A 19246-nucleotide genomic window follows, 5' to 3' on the forward strand; every position below is an offset into this window, starting at 1 on the left:
CGGTTCGAGCCACTCCTGGTTTGCTGTCAGCTTGTTAAGACACACCTGGGCTTGTTACCTGCCCGCTGTGTGTAACCGAGCTCCAAGTAAAACCTGGCGTGCAATATGAGGCTCCTCATGCCGCAGCCATGTCCCCTCGCCCGTGACCGCGCAGGCGTGGCCCGTGCTCGTCCCCAGAAAAGGCGGGGGCGCGCTTCTCCCGCCCGTGCGCGTCCACGCGAGAGCCGGGTTTGCGTTGTAACGGAGAGGCGGATTGAACCGGGAATTTCGGTAGAGAGTAAGCGGTGTAGCCGAAGCGCAGGTAAGCCCCGTTTAGCAGCCCCGTCTCGGCGGGTGTGCTCCGCGGCGTTCGTGTAACTCGAGAGATTCTCCAAATGCGATCTCGAAACAAATAAAACTTGGCCAGTGAATCGAGACGGGTGCTGCTGAGACTGTACATTCAGCGAGTTGTTTTGCCGTCTATGCGTGTTTTTTCTTCTGCGATTACATTGCCGAATCTGAAACATCTCGTTTAAAAAGCATAACAGTATGTTCAAGTTATCTGTCTATAATGTCTATAATGTCACCCAAGCGGAATTTGAAGCGCTTCTAAAGATTTAACACAAGCCGTACACATCTGCCGTTTGTTTGTAGGAACGACTGTTTTAGATATTGAATGTGTTTTGTTTTGTTTTTTTTGCTACTTTTAAATACTGTTGATCAATTCAGAACCGTGTATTTGGTCTGGTATGAATCTTGATTTTCATATACATTGGTGATGAAGTAAATATTTTAACTAGACTTAGTAACAGGCAGATTTCAGTAAAATATTCAAATAGAGAACCAAACAAATATTTTTAGTAAGGTGACATATTTGTAAATACACAACCTTTTCTTGCCTAGAAGAAATACAGATTTGATATAAAGCAGGCTCTTTGGCAATAGCAGCGGGAAAGTGTTGGCGGGTTTCAAATCTACTTTTTTCCTAAGTTTTCTTCTTTTTTTTTTTTTTTTTTTTTGTAATTAACAGATCAGGTATTAACCGGAATATACTTGAACGTTTCAGTTTGGGGCTGTGTTAGTCGTTTTGTTTCCTCACTGAGCGTATCGTCAGCAATTCAAAATAACGAAGGCCTCCTCTTTGTTTTTATGCCAATTTAGAAAAAAGAAAATGGAGATTCCGAGCCGGGTTTTTAAACGCATCTCGGTTTGTTTTAAAGTATGGTTAAAGATATTGGTAATGTGATGGCCTCGTTGTTTGATAATGATCTGGTGGGCGAAACAATAGCACCGAGATTGACAAAGAAGGAGCCACAGCCTGGCGCTTCCTCCCCCAGCAGCGACCCGAGATACAAACAGCCATCTGTTGCTGTCTGACGCCATCTTACTGTTGGAGGGGGGCTAAAGTGACCCAACCCAAGGAAAATCCGTTGAAACAACCGGGCCCGTGTGGGGCAGATACTTGGGACGGGGTGCAATGCGGCTCTGAGAAGGACGAGGCTGCCCTTCCTTGTACGTGTCTGCATCCCAAACCAGCGCAACGCGATCTATAATAGCACGGCTGTTGTATGGGGTTGAGGGCGTTGGGTAAAAACACGTTGAGCTTCACTTTTGTCAGTGTGACCATGTTATATTTGTTTTGCCTTGGTGTGGATAGTGGGGACACCTTAAAAGCCCTGCGATAAATAAGTAGCACAGGACAGAGTTACTTATTTACACATGTCGGGGTCGTGTTACATTTAGGGACACACTACAAAACCTGGCTGTGCCCTCCAGTTCAATAACGCAGTATCAGTTAGATAGCATTTCCAGTACGCGCTTCACTCATATTTTGTTGTGGTTTTGTTTTTTTGGCCACCCTACTTACGTGGGGTGTGACGTTTTAGAAACGCTTGCTTTTCAAATTGCTACCCCATGCGATTAATGTTGTGATTGTTTCTTGGGTTTACCCGAAACCGATTCTATACGTAGCAAATGCCTTGACAGAGCTCCGGGTAATTGTGGCGTTTTGAATCGTTCAGCTCCAGTTCCTCCCTGCTGACATGGCTGTTGTTATGGCAAGCTTTGAATGCCAGAGCGAAGTTGGTAGTGCAGCAGCTTGACACGGTACTGTGATTTGTTCTGAAACAAGTCAACAGCCATCTTGTAGAATTCCTCATGACATTATTCCCATTCCCCCAGTACACTTGTTAACTGCGTTGTGTTTTCAGGTGGATCAATCCCTCTGCAGTTGCTATCCTGGGGTACTGCAGTAGTCTCTACAGGGATGGGAATAAGGCTCCTATTGCATTGCAGCTTGATCCATTACGATGGTACACCTGAGCTTGTACCCTGTATACTGTGGCTAAACAAGCTTGTAATGAAACCTGGAAAAAGCTGAAACAGCTATGCAATATGAGTCTCGTTACCTCCTCTGTACTATGTACAGTAGCTTGTTCCCACCTTTTCTAGGAGGGCATACTTTACTGTCATCTTGTAAAACAGGAGTTGTGGTTTGTGTAAAGCATGCACATTGCAGTCCAGACCTACCTGTCCAGTCATTGACTGGTCCTGGCAGTGTAATCTTTCAGTGACTTTTGGGGAGGCAGTTATTAATTTTTTTAACAAAGGCTCACGTTGTGAAAAAAGCTTTAAGTGTATTATCAATTTATAAAACACTGTTGCTGTTCTGCCTGAAATGTGCGTACACCTCTTAAACAAGTTAAAGTCCTATTTGCTTAGCTCGAGATAACTATTTTATTACTTTAATGTTGCATTATTGATTTTGAATCCTGATTCCCAGCTACTGTACATAAATAGTGGTGTGTTCTGGGGTAAGGTATAGTTTGGATGATGCTGAAGTTTTGGCTATATTGGTAATGACCAAATAAATAGCACCAGATGCTTGTTTTGTAGCTGGGAGTAGATTTTGTTCCTCTGAGATCAGTAAGTTGTGGTTTATTTGCTTTTCTTCGTGCCAGTGGAAATAGTGTCATTACTACACTTTCCTAGGGCCTAGCCTTAAGACTATTTCCTATACCAAAAAACAGAATAGGCGTGCAGTACCGCATACACTACACAGTCGAGACCGGATCCCTCACCAAAAAACAGAATAGGCGTGCAGTACCGCATACACTACACAGTCGAGACAGGATACACACCGCATACACTACACAGTCGAGACAGGATCCCTCACCAAAAAACAGAATAGGCGTGCAGAACCGCATACACTACACAGTCGAGACAGGATCCCTCACCAAAAAACAGAATAGGCGTGCAGAACCGCATACACTACACAGTCGAGACAGGATCCCTCACCAAAAAACAGAATAGGCTGCAGTACCGCATACACTACACAGTCGAGACAGGATCCCTCACCAAAAAACAGAATAGGCTGCAGTACCGCATACACTACACAGTCGAGACAGGATCCCTCACCAAAAAACAGAATAGGCTGCAGTACCGCATACACTACACAGTCGAGACAGGATCCCTCACCAAAAAACAGAATAGGCTGCAGTACCGCATACACTACACAGTAGGAATAGGCGTGCAGTACCGCATACACTACACAGTCGAGACAGGATCCCTCACCAAAAAACAGAATAGGCAGTACCGCATACACTACACAGTCGAGACAGGATCCCTCACCAAAAAACAGAATAGGCTGCAGTACCGCATACACTACACAGTCGAGACAGGATCCCTCACCAAAAAACAGAATAGGCTGCAGTACCGCATACACTACACAGTCGAGACAGGATCCCTCACCAAAAAACAGAATAGGCTGCAGTACCGCATTACACAGTCGAGACAGGATTTTTTTTTACCGCATACACTACACAGTCGAGACAGGATCCCTCACCAAAAAACAGAATAGGCTGCAGTACCGCATACACTACACAGTCGAGACAGGATCCCTCACCAAAAAACAGAATAGGCGTGCAGAACCGCATACACTACACAGTCGAGACAGGATCCCTCACCAAAAAACAGAATAGGCTGCAGAACCGCATACACTACACAGTCGAACGAGGAAAATCCTGCCCTATCCTTTTAGTATTGGAATAGTGTCTGCCTGTTTATCAACAGGGCACAGCCTCCCTTGTGTGTAACAGGGCGGAGACTGGGCACACACCACAACCAAGCGCCTGGATTGCTGTGCAAAAGAGCCCCGCTGGTGTGTGTGCGTTGTGGTGAAGATGCTCTCTAGCGGTGTGTGGGGTCTCCGGTCCGAGCCCAGCCTCCGCCCCTGTAACGTGTGCATGTCTCTCTAACACGGTTTGGAGACCACACTGTGACCACAGTACTCACTGCTTCATTCAGTTTACTAAGATTGATCAGAACTATGCCAGAGGATTCTGTCCCTCTCTGGTAATGATTCAGAACTTGTGTCTTATTGCTATCCCTGCATGGTATAGTCTATTACTCGCAGCCTCATCCCCTCAATAGGTCCCAAACTGGTTTAACAGGAGATGCACAGCATTTGGTGATGTGTGCTTCTTGTCTTCTAGTTACCTACCTTTGTGTCGGTTCCTATTGCTAGAACACTGAGCAGCCTAAACTCCTAGATTGTAAAACAATCTTCTGCAGGGACACAAGTTCTTCCCCTCCATAAGAACTTGTACTTGCAGCAGTAGAAAGTTAGAAGTGACTTATTCAAACTGTTTAGACCACAAATTAAGAAAGTAAAACTGAACTGATATATTTCAGCTTCACCTTCTAGTAAAAGGTAACAGGCTTCTTAAATATGTGTTTTAAAAAGTGTTTGAGAGGGACAGTGCATCTTAACATACAGTAGTTCGATTTCTGCAGGGAGTCTGTTTCCTGGACAGGATGGCTCAGTCTTTGAGTCAAGCGTTGGCTCTCATTCTAGTTCTTCTGTAACAAACGTCTGCTGAGAGTCAAAACAGTCTGCTTCCGAACAGCACAATGCAGTGATTGAGCGCGCTCTCCCTTCAAAGCTGCCTTGTGTTTCAGTGTTGGGCGTTTGAGTTGGAAAGCTGCTGTGGAAGGCTTTGAATCGCTCGGGGCTTCTGTTTGTTTACTTTCCACACTGCAGTGTGTGATGGAGTCATTTATTTATTTGACTTAATCGTGTGGTTCCTCCAGACTGCTTATTGTGTGAAAGTGAATCTGTGATCTCGTGCAGGCTGGTGTGTATTCCAATCACAGGTTTGTGACACCTTTTTATATTACAATTTGATTAATAAATCGATAGTTTTATTTTTTTCCCCTAAGTTAACTAGTAATGGGAATTATTTTGTACAGCAAAACTGTATTTGAATGGTTGGCAAAGCAGTCCAGGCTTTCAACACAGTCACTTGATTTGCCACCTAACAGATTTTGGTTCTTGAATGATAAATACAGCCCGACTCCAAGTACCACTTTTCATGAAGAATGTCGGCTGCTGTTATAGTTTGGCTCGGGAGTTGCTGTAGCTGGCTCTGGGGCTGTGATGAATATATATTTCAAAACAGGTGTGCTCATCTGCTTGGTACACACTGTAAAGATGTCTGGATGGACGCAGGACGTCCTGACTTCAGTCATTTTGCTGTGCTTGTAATTGTAGGTTGTGGTGCTGGGGCAGCTGAAATTACTCTGGTAATCAAGGTTCCTTTTCTTCATGTGATTGTCTCCTCTATCGACTCTTTTTAAGGAAGGGGTGAAATAAGGCAAAGGGGTGGTTTCACAGACTAGCGGTTAGCACTAATCTTGGACTAACTAACTGTACGTAACCTTGCATGATAGGTGTTCTCCAGTAAAATGAGGTTGCTGTATATCTGCCCCACTGGATTTCCAGTTAAACATCTCTATTAGTCTTTCACCTTTACTTCAACTATTAAACGAACATAGTATTTAGTTGCTTGAAAGAGATCCTCTGTTCTAGTCGGAGAGTGATCAAGGAGGGGAAGTGAAAGTACTTGATACAATTTCTCAGTGCGCTGAATTCATTGTCATCGTCAGTGTTGTAGTTTTAAGTGTGTAAAGGGGAAAACAACTCTGCTGCTACAATCAAGCCAAAAAATGATGCCACAGCAGCCGGTGTGGGGTGTGCAGCACCGCGGGCTGTCAGCACTGATGTGGATTCAGTGACCTGAGCTGGAAGGTGTTGAAATTGTTCTGCAGTGATACGTGATCGTTTCCTGGAAGTCATCATTTCTGAGAGCATATCGACCAAAGTGCATCCTTTCAACCCTCTATCAAAGTCTGGACATTCCTGACTGGAACTGCCTGGCAGTGCGTCCCCTGTCCATCGGTCCACTTCGCATGGGTTGCATTTGCATGGTAAATTTAAGCAGCCCAGCCAGTTTGGAAAACACAGCTGCATTTAGTGACTTTCAAAAGGACCACGGCAGGATGCCCCATGGTATTCAATTGTCTCTCCATTCAGAAATTGTAACTTTTTTTTTAAATTTAAAACTCACATACTGTATCTCATACTCATTGCATTGCAGTTTGAGCCATTCCTGGTTTTACTACGAGATTTTAATAGGACACCCCTGAGCTTTATAATCCTGCTTGTATTCAATCCTGGAGTGTATGACACTGCTATGCAGTCTAATTTCCATTCCTGTGTGTACTCACAAGAGAAACACTGTGTCGTTCTAGTTATTTGTGAAGTGGATATCTTGCTACACAGTACTGTTACTGTCTAGAACTCTGCCCATCAAGATCTATTCCAGTCCTGGTCTTTATTTCAACCACGTCCTAAATTTAGTTAATTACCTCTTAGCAGCTTCAATGAACTGTATTAGAACCTGCTTGGAGTAAAAATCTGGACTGGATTGGATATCGCAAGCCAGAGTTGAGTATCACTGTCTAGGATACTGAATGTGTGATCTGCAAAGACCGGCACTGTAGTTCTAGTTGTTAATGTAGATGGCACCATAATGGCAGTTCCCTAAATGCTGTACTGTGCAGCCTGGTGATTTCAGGATAGGGGCAGGGGTGTGTGACATCAGTGTGCACCTCCCTGGCATTAAGCAAACTGTTTCCGTAATGAAGATAAGGCTCCCATTGCATAACAGTTTTTATTGATTCCTGGTGAGTTGTTTACTAAGAAGACACATGAGCTTGTTACCTATACACTGGTTAACCAAGCTCGTATTAAAACCTGACATGGTGAAAGAGCTGTGCAATGGGAGTCTATTTCCATCCCTGTGTTTTTGAAAGGTTGTTCAGAGTATTAAAGATGCTCATTAAGTTGTTCAGGGACACGTTTCCCGTAACACTCTAGGATATGGGTGCTGTGATTGGCTGAAATGAATGAGCCAATACCAAGTCTCAGCTGACTGATTCTGTGACTTTCATTTGAGGAAATGGTAAAATAACAATATGTTCCAGCTGGCTGTTGCAGTAGGTGTAAGAATCACTTTCCAAATCAAAATAGACAGTACGGGACAAAAAAACCCCCAAAAAACCCAGAGGTTTTACTTTTGGTTTCTAGTTGGTGGGTGTGAGTGCTGCAGCATGCTGACTCCTCTTTTAAAGAGGCAGCACTGTAATTATTAATAGCTGTTTTCATGAACTGTATCATGACGGGAAGTGAAATACAAACCTTCAATCCCAGCTGCTATTGTTGCCTTGCTGTCTCCTATACGACAGCAGGCTGGTCCTGCGTCCTGTCTTGTTGCGTGGCGCGCACACCCCCTGACCCTGGTGCTTTCTCTCCACAGACATGGCAGCGATCCGTAAGAAGCTGGTGATCGTGGGCGACGGGGCCTGTGGAAAGACCTGTCTGCTGATAGTCTTCAGTAAGGACCAGTTTCCAGAGGTCTATGTCCCGACAGTCTTTGAGAACTACGTAGCTGACATCGAGGTGGACAGCAAACAGGTGAGCTCCCCCCACAGGGCTCTCAGGCTGTCCCATTTTAAGAGAAAGTCTCATCTGACTTGTAGGGTGTTGCTACAGTGCCCACGTTGTGGGACACCCTGTCTCTCTCGCCTACAAAGTTACAAAGCATTGCCACTGCAGAGCGGATTAACAAGTCTGAATCTAGAAACCTGTAACCCACGATCAACCTCGAGCAGTAAAATGAGTTCACTAAAGGATCTCTGTCTCCATCTCTCTTTCTCTCGAAGGTGGAGCTGGCTCTCTGGGACACAGCCGGACAGGAGGACTATGATCGGCTCAGGCCTCTGTCCTACCCCGACACAGACGTTATCCTCATGTGCTTCTCCATAGACAGTCCAGACAGTTTAGGTAAGCGTTTCACAATTCAGACTCCTTCAGGGCTGTCTTATTGCAGTGGATAATCTAGTCAAAGCAGGTAAGTGTGAGACTGGCACGCAGCCGCTCTGGGTGGTGCAGTTCAAGTGCGTTTGTTTAAGCCTGCAATGTGAAAATATTGTGTAAATAATCAAAATGGCAAATGCTTTTGTTAAGAGAAGTAACCACAAGAAGTCTGTCTGGCACTATTTCTGTTCACACCTTACAGTATAGGTATAGTGCAGATTTAATTTCCTTGAACTAGCCTCGAGTCACAGCATTGCTCAATACTGAATACACCTACACAGTCTGTGACTAAGCTGCAGCACAGAGTCACAGCTGCTGTAATAGCACAGTATTAAGATGTATTTGTTTTGCAGTGTAAAACACATCCCCTTGGATTAAAGTAATCTTCAACAACTGATTTAACAAATGCATTTTCCACTTCCTCTTAAGTTGTGTTGCATGTGCCTCTTCATTTAAATGATGTATGCCAGCTTAAGGGACCTGCAGTATGAAAACTAATGTAAAATATGAAACGGTTGTAATTACAGATAGAGCTATTATAGCAGCACATCTGAACCTTGCTATTTAAAAATAAGTGAAGCCTTGTCATGGCAGCACAGTGGAAGCGAGGGCCCTGAATCTGCATGGAGGCACCCACGGTTTACCTGCATAGTTTGAACTGGTCTTTTTTTAGAAAACATCCCTGAGAAGTGGACTCCGGAGGTGAAGCATTTCTGCCCTAATGTGCCCATCATCCTGGTCGGGAACAAGAAGGACCTGAGGAACGACGAGCACACGCGCCGCGAGCTGGCCAAGATGAAACAGGTACAGGGAGCAGGGCACAGGGCACAGGGCAGGGACCTGCCTGAACCAGGGCCAGGTGGGGCTCAACTGGGGATTCAAATATACAAAGTTCAGCACTGTCCCATACAGAGGTCAGCTGTGTTTTTAATGTAGCACGATGTGACAACAGAAGGGTATTCATTGAATCTTTAACCCTTTGCGGTCCTGTGTCAGACCAGGTCCGACATTACGATTTTCCCTTTCCAGTCCGATGTTGGACCCTGTTCAACATCATCAAAAAGACGTAAAGCACAGGTCTGTAGTCGTTTTTTCTCTGGAAAAAGCAGAGAAAACCTTTCAATGGCTGAGTGAGACCAATAGGAGCTAAATGAACCTGAAAAAAAGGGTGTATCTGTTCCCCGTGCATCACATAGATAAGTTATAAACAAAGGAGAGGGCTGCTTCTGCATCCAGTGTTCAAAGAATATCACAGACATTTGCAGAGCTTTTTGATGTTATAGTAATAAAATAACGACTCGGATCGCATTATTGAGGAGTTTGGTGATTAAGCGAGTGATCAGGAGAGGATTGATCAGTATGCACGTCTATAAAGAGGTATGTGAAGATTACAGCGAACAAGGGGTGGGGCTTGGCTAGAGATGTAGTACTGAGTGTGCCTTTGCAATCCAGTGCCTTTTAAACCCGTTTTACTCTGGGGGGAGGGGGGTGAAATATTTTAAACCGTGCATGTAAAGTAAACAGCGCATGTGAAAATAAATTGGACCTGAAGTGCCTGACAAGCACTGAATAAATGGAAAGGGGTAACCCAAGCTGTACACATGGGGTTTTATCAGCACAGTGATGGAGGGCTTCACAGGATGACTGTAATAGGTTAAGATAGTTTGTTAATGTTTAAACAGGGTTCCTCTTAGAGTTAGATGTGTAGCAGATTAAGGGGAAGCTCACAGCCCTCTCCTCTCCCCCTGCAGGAGCCAGTGAAGCCAGAGGAGGGCCGGGACATGGCAAACCGCATCGGTGCCTTTGGCTACATGGAGTGCTCAGCCAAGACAAAGGACGGCGTGAGGGAGGTGTTCGAGATGGCCACCAGGGCGGCGCTACAGGCCCGACGTGGCAAAAAACAATCAAAATGCCTTCTTTTGTAAAGAAACTAAACAAAGTGAAAGTGTCTGTACTCCCAGAGAAAGGAGAAAGCAGGCGAGCCCAGGCAGGCCCCCCATCCCCAAACTCTCTCTACAGCCATTAACTTGATTTCAAAACCTCCCAGTTGATGTTTGTTAATCGTAGTGTGATCCTAGTGTCTTTCAGCAGTCTGGCCTTCCAGTTGTCCTTTTTTTGTTTTTATTGATCTGTAACAAGTTCCATTTTTTTTTTTTTTTTTTTTTTTAACACAAAGATGAAAAGGAAAGTCGTTTACCAGAATTAAACACTCAAAACGAAATGTTTTTTTTTAGTTTGTTTTGTATGTTTGCTGTACCTGTATTATTGGTTACAGAACACCTCGATGCAGAGCTGGTCCTAGTGCAGTTTGCAGCTCTCCTGGGCTCTGCGTTCACCTGTCCTGTCCCTCTGTGTCCTGCGTGTCCCATCGCATCCTGTCCGTTCACACACCCCTAGGCAGACGTAGGAATGTCTACCTGTTTTCTCAAGTCTGTTTACCAGACAAGGAAACCACTGGCCTTGTTTATTCCAGCTTCCACTTCTTATTTCTATTTTTAAATTGTAGTTGATTTATGAGTCACACTGTTTTTTGTAAAAGTGAATTTCCTAAATGCTAAACTTGTAGAGTGTGTGTATGTCTCTCTGTAATTTTTAAGAAAACAAAACAAAAAGTATTTGGAAATAAAAAATCAAAGGGGTTGGTAAGTGAAAATGGGTTGTCACATGCACACATAGAGGACATTGATTTGTATAAAGGCTCAGTAACTTTCTATAATAAATTACTGTTAATATAACCAACAGATCCACTTTTAATATGCAAAGCTGCCAATAAAAGCGGACATTGTGAGGTTTGGTTAAAAAAAAAATTGTCAGGTGTTTTTATTTTGGTGTTGATTTTCAGTTTATTTATTTATTTATTTATTTTTTAATTTATTTGTATAACTAGAGCAGTAAGTGAGAGATCTCGCCAGCTTAGGTGGAAGGCTTGGACTGAGGTTCAGAAAGAAAGTCCAAACAATGAGACCCTGCCTCTGCCATTGACCACTGACACAGTGTGAGACCACTGACCATACAAAAGGGGATTCCTTTACTGTAAATATTGAGATTTCTGAAACGGGCCATCTATTGCACTTGGAATCCCATAATAACAAAACATTCAAAAAGAAATGTATTTGGGAGACCTACAGCAACCAAGCCTTTGAACGATTTTCCATCTCCATATTCCTGAAGTAACATAACAAAATGAAGAGTCGAGAGCAGAAGTGTGTAATAAAGGCTGGTAATAGTGCTGGTAGGAAATAACAAAAAGCCTCCCTGGTGGAACAAGGCTGTCATTCATCCTGTCCTGCAGCTTGGCTCTTTGCTCAGGATACTGGTCTGGCATGAGTCAAGCACCTCTCCCTTTCTGTAAGCCCATGTGGTATATGAACAGCACTGGCCCAGTGTTGCATTCTGATTGGTTTCCATGTGTGTCAGTCCTCTGCAGACCCACGCTTGTTGTAAGATCATTTGCTTTGCTTGCCCTTGTTTTTTAAGGAGCCCTATCTTTAAACAGTACCATCTCTGACTGTGCCACTTCTCAAAACCCTGAAGATCACACTGGAGACAGACACAGTGTAAGGAAGGAGGTGCGCAGACTAAAAACACATGCAATGTAGAACACAATACCATTATAATGCAGCACAACACTGCAATGCGTGTGCTACAAAGTGTCATTCATATATTGTACTATAGGTGGAGCCAAACCCTGCCTTACACCCCTGTGAACTCTATGGTACTTGAACACAGAAAGGAAACGCCAGGTCAAACTAAGCGAAGTCATCTCTGAGTCCCACCAGACTGTCTTGTAAGAAACTGTAAACTACAATCTTTCATCAGCTTTCCAGCTGCCTTGTCTCCAGCCTTGGCCGGTGCACCCAGCTCCTGAATTCCTAGTTTTTCGAGGTTGAACTGCAAGTTCAGCACTACGAATAAGCGGTTTGCTGTTGAGTTATAAAGACCGAGGATGACTCAAGCCTGTGTAACAGACTGTGCCGCTGTGTTTTCCCATCGTCTATCCGAGAGCACTGGAGGAACCGGGCTCACAGCGCCTGGCTTTATATAGTGGGCTATTTTTAGAAACAGTGAGCACCACTATTTATAAACCGAAGTCGTCAATGAGCTCAGAAAACGTCCCGCCCCAGTCAGAGACAGACAGGGGTTTTAAAGAGAGAGCGGTGCTCTGCAGCTGAGAATCGACTGGCTCATCCCTGACGTGCGCACACACACCTCCTACATCTAACGCGTTATCCACAGAGGGTGCTCCACGGTGTAACAAGGCAGCCAACACGTATATATTTTTCAGGTTTGAGAAAGGAGATCATATTAGTGAATTTGTTATTTTTGAATATTTTTATTATTTATGCATTTTAAGCAGTACGCTAATTTAACAGAAGCAACACCGAAAAAATCAATGCAAGCAAAGTAATAATAATAATAATAATAATAATAATAATAATAATAATAATAATAATGACACAAATCCGGCATTTCCATTAGACAGTTTCAAACGGCCCTATTTTATTTTGCCACAAAGCGCAGTTTCGCTCGTGTAACGCGGAAGAATAACCGTGATGCAATCAGACAGGCGTGTAATGAATTATCACTCCGCGCAATCCAGTGGCATGGCAGAGCTTTGCAGATAATTTCTGTTTCTTCCACTGCGGGTTTTGTCTGTCAAAAAATGTACTTAAGCCAAGACGTTAATGTGATAAAATACATGCAATATCAGCACGGTGAGTCTTTTTAACAATTAAATAACCATTACAAAAACGAACACCGCACGATTAAAACTGACAAATGTGTGTATTCTGAAAGCATTCATATTCTAGTATTGCCCAAAAAGCTATAATGAGTTCAGCGATAGAGCGGATCCGCGTGAGAAGTGCAGCAGATTTGGACTTAAAATGGCAGAGTACTGCTCCGGTACCTGTCATTATACCAGACGGCCACTAGATGTCGTCACGAAGCCTCAAAAAGCAGAAAGCTGATTTCTCTCGAATCTCTCGGTGACACAAACACGCGTTGCAGTGTTTCCGTTTACCAGCAGGTGGCAGTGTAAGGTCTTTAAGACAGAAACCGGACCTGTTGCCTTTGCACAAATGACCAAATTAGTCGAGTCTGCGTTGTAAAAGTGCAGTATGTTGCTAGTGTGGCACAGAACAATTCATATATGGTAATAAGGCAGATACTGTACAAAGAAAGCTCAGAGAGGAATTAAAGTAATGCATGATAGATAAACTGCAAAATTATCACACAGGCTCCACACACACACACTCACACACAGAGACACTCACACACACACACACACACACACACACACACACACACACAAACAAACAAACCCTGCAGTTTCTCCTTCTGCAGTGTTGGAAAAGTACTTTCTGCCCACCTGGATTGACGGCAAGCAGTAATCAATTCTCCTGCTTGATCAAAGCGTGCTGTGTACATGGCGACCATGTTTGCAGGAAGAAACATTCATATCTAGAGCGTTTATCAAACAGCACTTTGCCCACTGCTATCAGAAAGCTGAAAAAGAGCACTGGAACCTTTCACTTGCTCATAAGCTAGTTAACTTCACACTGGAGGGAGAACACTTCCAGGCATCTCTTTCCATCTCGATCACTATGAGCACAGCTCTTTGCCTTTCCTTTCCTAAAGTTAAAGCTGTTCATGGGAAACAGCTTTCTAAAGTCCAGTGTGTCTCAATCTCACATCAGGTATAAGTAGGAGAGTCAGTGCCTTGTGCAGAAATACACTGCAAACGCATCGCATCTGCATAGCAAACTGTGAGGGCTTTCATTTGCCGCTATAGTACGTTGTGCTGTGTTATTTAACTGTGCGTGTGCATTGCATGATTAGCTCTGCAGCATCAACACAATATCCTGCAGTTCCCAACAATAGCAATGCTGCACACATAGAGCCTCAGTGTAATTCTGCACCTCATCTAGGTTATTTCCCTATGCTTGGGCCCTGGGATTTGTATGCCTGCAACAGTGTGCGGTTGGACTATTTAAAAGCACAATTCCTCAAGCTGTTTGTAATTGGTGTATTAAATGCGGTGCATGATCTCATTGCCTGACCGGCCCTCTTCTCTCCGCTCGCTTTCCCTGCTGGGAGTCCCACGATGACACCTTTGTGGTGACCATTAGAACCCACTCTTACTTGTTTCTCCTCGCTGGTTTCCAGGTGCTTTATTGAAGTGTTGCATTTCTTTCAGTAACAGTGCGTTTGGATGAACTGCTGGCAGCCCTCGACTGGCTGCATGATTTCCAGAGCGAGAGAGAATCGTCTTGCATTTACTGGCTCTTCTCAGCTCAGACTAGGAGCCAGAACGTTGCTGGACGAAACCTGTAATGCAGGTGGGTGGGGGTGTGACATGGTGTGACACGGAGATCCCTTTCCACTGACCAGCTTTCAAAGAAACTCACTAACTACAGCCCAGACGCCCTGGGGTCTCAGTGCCACACGCAGGTTCTGGCTGACCGGTGCGCTGGACCCTGTACAGGACCCCTCTGGAGTTATGTATTGAAATGGCATTGCTGTTTATGTGCCTGAGTGTTTTTGCTATTTGCTGAGAAAGTGGCTTGCTGGTACTGCAGTCAGAGCTGATAACTTTATCAGTTGTACCCAGGAGAGGGAGCTGAGAGAGTAGATAACAGGCTCCTGGACAAACAACCAGGCAAACCTATAGCCTAGGCAACAAGAAATGCAGCAATACCCAAAGAAACTGGTGTGATCCTCGGACAAATGTGTTTTCATGATTGCAGACATCGAAAAGAATTGCAGCTTGTCAACATGTTTTTTACTAGTTAGTATTGCTCAGTGTCTTGCCTTTGAGGGGCTTCTAGCTATGAATGAAGACAGCAATAAACATGCGTTCATTTCAGGAGGCTGTTAGAGGTGGTATACAGGGCTGAACGAGGGTCACCTCCAAAACGACTAGATTGCTTCACTTCTGAAGATACTGCATGCCTATGGCGAGGCTATGGGTCTCTACGATTTGAATATGTAATTCATTCATTTATAACTTCTAAAGGTTTAACTTAAAAGAAACAAACTAAACTGGCCCAATGCTTTGTTGTATGTCTTCATCAGCAGTACACTGCTTCTGTCCCCTTGACTTTAGTTCTGTGTGTAAGAGCCTGTAGGAACGCTGCACCTTGAATCTGCAGCTTGCAGGGGGACGCCACAAAGCAGGGACGGGGTGTGACGGCTCTCTGCATTCCAGAGGCAGAGTGAAGTTCAAATCGCGTGTAAAGAGTCAAGATTGCAGGCTTGGAACAAATCTCCTTTCACATTCCCTTGGCAGAGCTTTTAACTGTCAATAACTTCCATGACAGGAGGGAGTCTGGCCCGTTTTATGTTGTGTGTTGGGAACCTCCCTGAAAGACCCCCCCCCCCCCCCCCCCCCCTTTCGTCGTAAGCAACAACCTTCGTCTCAGCAGAGGTTACAGTCAGGTGCAGCTCCCGGGGTTAGCAACGTCAGTGGCACTCCAACAAGGAGACAAGCTGGGGACTTGCAGAGGGGAGGTTAGACAGCCAGAGCACAGAGACTTTACAGCAAACTTTACACACGACAGCTGGGTTACACACAGAGAGGCTGCAACTGGAGCAAAGAATCTACCTGGAGGAGACGGGAGTCTGTCTTCAAAACAGACAGGCAACTGGCATGGACTGCAGACCACCAGGGAATCTGGGCTGCTAACGTGTGGGACAGCCCCGCTCACGGTGGTTCACGTTTGAATATAAATGAGAATAGGAATAATTGCCAAGCTGCACAATGGCAGCTGTTCCTGGTAAACTCCCCTGAACTGAGTGAGTGATTATTCACAGCTGGCTGGATTGGTCCTCTTGGAGTTGTGGAGTTGACCTTCTCTTGGGCGACACTATTATTATTATTATTATTATTATTATTATTATTATTATTATTATTATTATTATTATTAATTTTTTTCCTTGGTAGTAAGTTTTATTTCCTAATTGCTTATGCCTCAAAAGTATAGAAAATGGCTATTATTCCCCACAAACTTTGCTTTTGTGACCAGGACAGTGATTTTTCAAAATATCACTATTTCCAATGGAAAAACGGGCAAATGTGTGTCTTTTCGTTCACATAAAGTCAAAAAAAACAACATATGAATCCAAATTAACATGTATTTATACTAAAGTAATACAAAAATGACTACAAAAGATTTAGAAGTGAGTAGTTTTTCGAGATTTACGATTATACTGTATTTAAATCTCGAAAAACTACTCACTTCTAAATCTTTTGTAGTCATTTTTGTATTACTTTAGTATAAATACATGTTAATTTGGATTCATATGTTGTTTTTTTCTGACTTTATGTGAACGAAAAGACACACATTTTCCCATTTTCCCATTGGAAATAGTGATATTTTGAAAGATCACTGTCCTGGTCACAAAAGCAAAGTTTGTGGGGAATAATAGCCATTTTCTATACTTTTGAGGCATAAGCAATTAGGAAATAACACTTACTACCCAGGAACAAAAAAAAAAAAAAAAAAAATTGTTACACAGTGTTATTATTACTATATCTTCATTTTAACAGGTGGTTGCAGCTTGGAAGCTGCATTCCCACCCCTCCTGTGCAGAAGGGAGTGACTTGCTCAGGGTGAAACACTGTATTTAACAACAGCAGAGAGAGAGAGAGAGAGAGAGAGAGAGAGAGAAAGAGAGAGAGAGAGAGGAGGGAAGTCGTGCTACCCTTTAAATACCCGTTTTTATGTGCATTTGTATTTTTAAAGACTTCCTTACCCTTTCTCGTACTGTGCTAGTGAAGGGACTTCTGTGGTTTTCAGTTCTGTTGCAGAAGCAGCTCTCCTCTGAGGAGGGATGATACAAGCAGGACAGAGCAGAAAGCACACCGCCGTGCCACCGACACAGAGGGGAAAGCATTCCAGTAAAGTGAAGAGAACTGCAAGAGAAACAGCAAACCTCGGCACTGCTGCTGTCCTTCAGGGGGCTGGAATAGGATTTGAACATTATTGTTTGGGGAACAGAAAGAAGGAGCAGGCTTGTTTCTTTGTTTTAGCCACATTCTGGCTGTGTAAAGGCACTGATCAATAATTATTTCTGAGTTTCTTTGCAGAAACCTTGGCACTGCTGTCTGGCTAATCCCAGCTTCTCTCTGCTGACTTGCCTCACGCTGCTGCCAGTAGCCAAGCCTCTGCTCTCCCTCGGCACTCTGCAGAGCTCAGCTGCGTTCCAATTGAAGCCTCTGCTGGCAACCCCAAGGGGTTCAGAGGTCAGCTCTGTGGGTCCGGAGGCGGCCCTTTCCAGCTGTGCCTCTATTTGTGGGATCTCGATTGACGGGGAGAATCGTTTCCGCAAGGGGCTTGGGAAAAATCCGGAGCTGTGCACTGATTTTTGGGAAAGGGGGTAGTGGTAAAATAGCCTGCCATCAGTCAGTTGCTGTGTTGGCTGAGCTGGGAGCGTGACTTCAAGTGACTGTCATTGCTTCAGGATCCCTACAACCGGACCAACTTCTAAACTTGTTCTTGTGCCCTCGCTGTTTCCCTGGTCTGTTCGGAGAAACATGTGCTGGAACGGTGTGCTCCGAGGAGGGAGGCAGCAGTGGAGCTGTGGAAAGACCCTGCTGCTGGCTCAGGTGCTTCTTTTATCCAGTGTGGGACTCCCTCTCACCTCTGCATGGAGGCCCTCCCAGCCCAGACTACGCTTCACCTTTACAGGTAAGAGGAGCGAGAACTGCCTCCTTCTGCACATCTTATACCATCCAACCGTGTTCCCAGACTCTGAGCTTCATCGGCATCATTCAGGGCTCAAATTGAAACTCTCGGTTCTCTGTGTTACTGCACAGTCACTATTTTTCAAATGAGGTTGATTGAGGGTTCACTCATATGGTGCATTAGATTGTGTTATAGTTCCACAGGAAAGGGCTTCTCACTGATTCACTGTCAGCAGTTTTATTTCCAGTACCAGTCAGAAAGTGGAATCAGAAGGGAGAATTGTATTTTTTTAAAAAATTTCATTATTTCATTAATTCATTAATTACTTTATTTGATTATTTGTTATTTTATTTATTGGGAGATAAAAGAGAATTGAGATGATACATTTTATTAAGATGCTTGCTCATACTTTATTTTCATTTTTTATTTTTTTATTTTTTTATAAAAAAGGATTTCTTCCATTAAGTATTGAATATCCAGCATTTGGAGGTTCAATGAAAAACAAAAATCTAACCAATCAATCTGCATTCTTTCCTCTGCCCCTGTGCTTTTTGGCAGAGGGTGTTGGAAAAGACTGCTAGCTAAACGTCATTGATATTAAGTTTCTTTCGGTAATTCTAATTCCTGGCAGATGGATGTTTAACAGTGTATTCACACCATACTTAAACTGATTTTTTTTTTTTTTTGAAAAACATGCTTAGAAATATCACAAGTTCCTGTAAGCTGCCCGGCTTATGGCACTCAATATGTGTTTGTGTAATACCTGCTGTGCTGTCTCAGTGTGTTTGTGCAGTGTTGGCTGTGTTGTCTCAGTGTGTTTGTGCAGTGTTGGCTGTGTTGTCTCAGTGTGTTTGTGCAGTGTTGGCTGTGTTGTCTCAGTGTGTGCAGTGTTGGCTGTGTTGTCTCAGTGTGTGCAGTGTTGGCTGTGTTGTCTCAGTGTGTTTGTGCAGTGTTGGCTGTGTTGTCTCAGTGTGTTTGTGCAGTGTGTGTTGTCTGGTGTTTGTGCTGTGTTGTCTCAGTGTGTTTGTGCAGTGTTGGCTGTGTTGTCTCTGTGTGTTTGTGCAGTGTTGGCTGTGTTGTCTCAGTGTGTTTGTGCAGTGTTGGCTGTGTTGTCTCAGTGTGTTTGTGCAGTGTTGGCTGTGTTGTCTCAGTGTGTTTGTGCAGTGTTGGCTGCTCAGTGTTTTGGCAGTGTTGGCTGTGTTGTCTCAGTGTGTTTGTGCAGTGTTGGCTGTGTTGTCTCAGTGTGTTTGTGCAGTGTTGGCTGTGTTGTCTCAGTGTGTTTGTGCAGTGTTGGCTGTGTTGTCTCAGTGTGTTTGTGCAGTGTTGGCTGTGTTGTCTCAGTGTGTTTGTGCAGTGTTGG

At 44.1% G+C, this 19246-nt stretch overlaps 2 protein-coding genes across 3 annotated transcripts in view; both read left to right on the forward strand.

Annotated features, from left to right (window-relative positions):
* The first annotated feature begins 193 nt into the window (after positions 1-193).
* Positions 194-10355, forward strand: LOC121298068 (transforming protein RhoA). The gene is made up of 5 exons (XM_041224850.1): positions 194-301; positions 7638-7795; positions 8044-8164; positions 8871-9001; positions 9949-10355. Exons 2-5 carry the CDS (start codon positions 7640-7642, stop codon positions 10120-10122), a joined length of 582 nt encoding a protein of 193 aa, XP_041080784.1. The 5' UTR covers positions 194-301; positions 7638-7639; the 3' UTR covers positions 10123-10355.
* A 5268-nt stretch (positions 10356-15623) lies between these two features.
* The window catches only part of LOC121298066 (semaphorin-3A-like), a 58479-nt gene continuing 54856 nt past the window's right edge, over positions 15624-19246 (forward strand). Inside the window, exons 1-2 of one of the 2 annotated variants that reach the window (XM_041224847.1) lie at positions 15624-15994; positions 16749-17889. In XM_041224847.1, coding sequence (XP_041080781.1) covers positions 17736-17889 — 154 coding nt within the window. In that variant the 5' untranslated portion in view covers positions 15624-15994; positions 16749-17735. The remainder of the gene's footprint in view (positions 15995-16748; positions 17890-19246) is intronic. The other variant, XM_041224848.1, reaches the window with a different exon arrangement.

This window comes from Polyodon spathula, chromosome 23 (assembly GCF_017654505.1).
Source record: "Polyodon spathula isolate WHYD16114869_AA chromosome 23, ASM1765450v1, whole genome shotgun sequence".
In the NCBI taxonomy this organism is placed as follows: domain Eukaryota; kingdom Metazoa; phylum Chordata; class Actinopteri; order Acipenseriformes; family Polyodontidae; genus Polyodon; species Polyodon spathula.

Coding starts and splice junctions, on each gene's coding strand:
- LOC121298068 (XM_041224850.1), top strand. CDS start 7,640: ATGGCAGCGATCCGTAAGAAGCTGGTGATCGTGGGCGACGGGGCCTGT. Junction 7,796..8,043: donor TCGAGGTGGACAGCAAACAG/GTGAGCTCCCCC, acceptor TTTCTCTCGAAG/GTGGAGCTGGCTCTCTGGGA. Junction 8,165..8,870: donor AGACAGTCCAGACAGTTTAG/GTAAGCGTTTCA, acceptor GTCTTTTTTTAG/AAAACATCCCTGAGAAGTGG.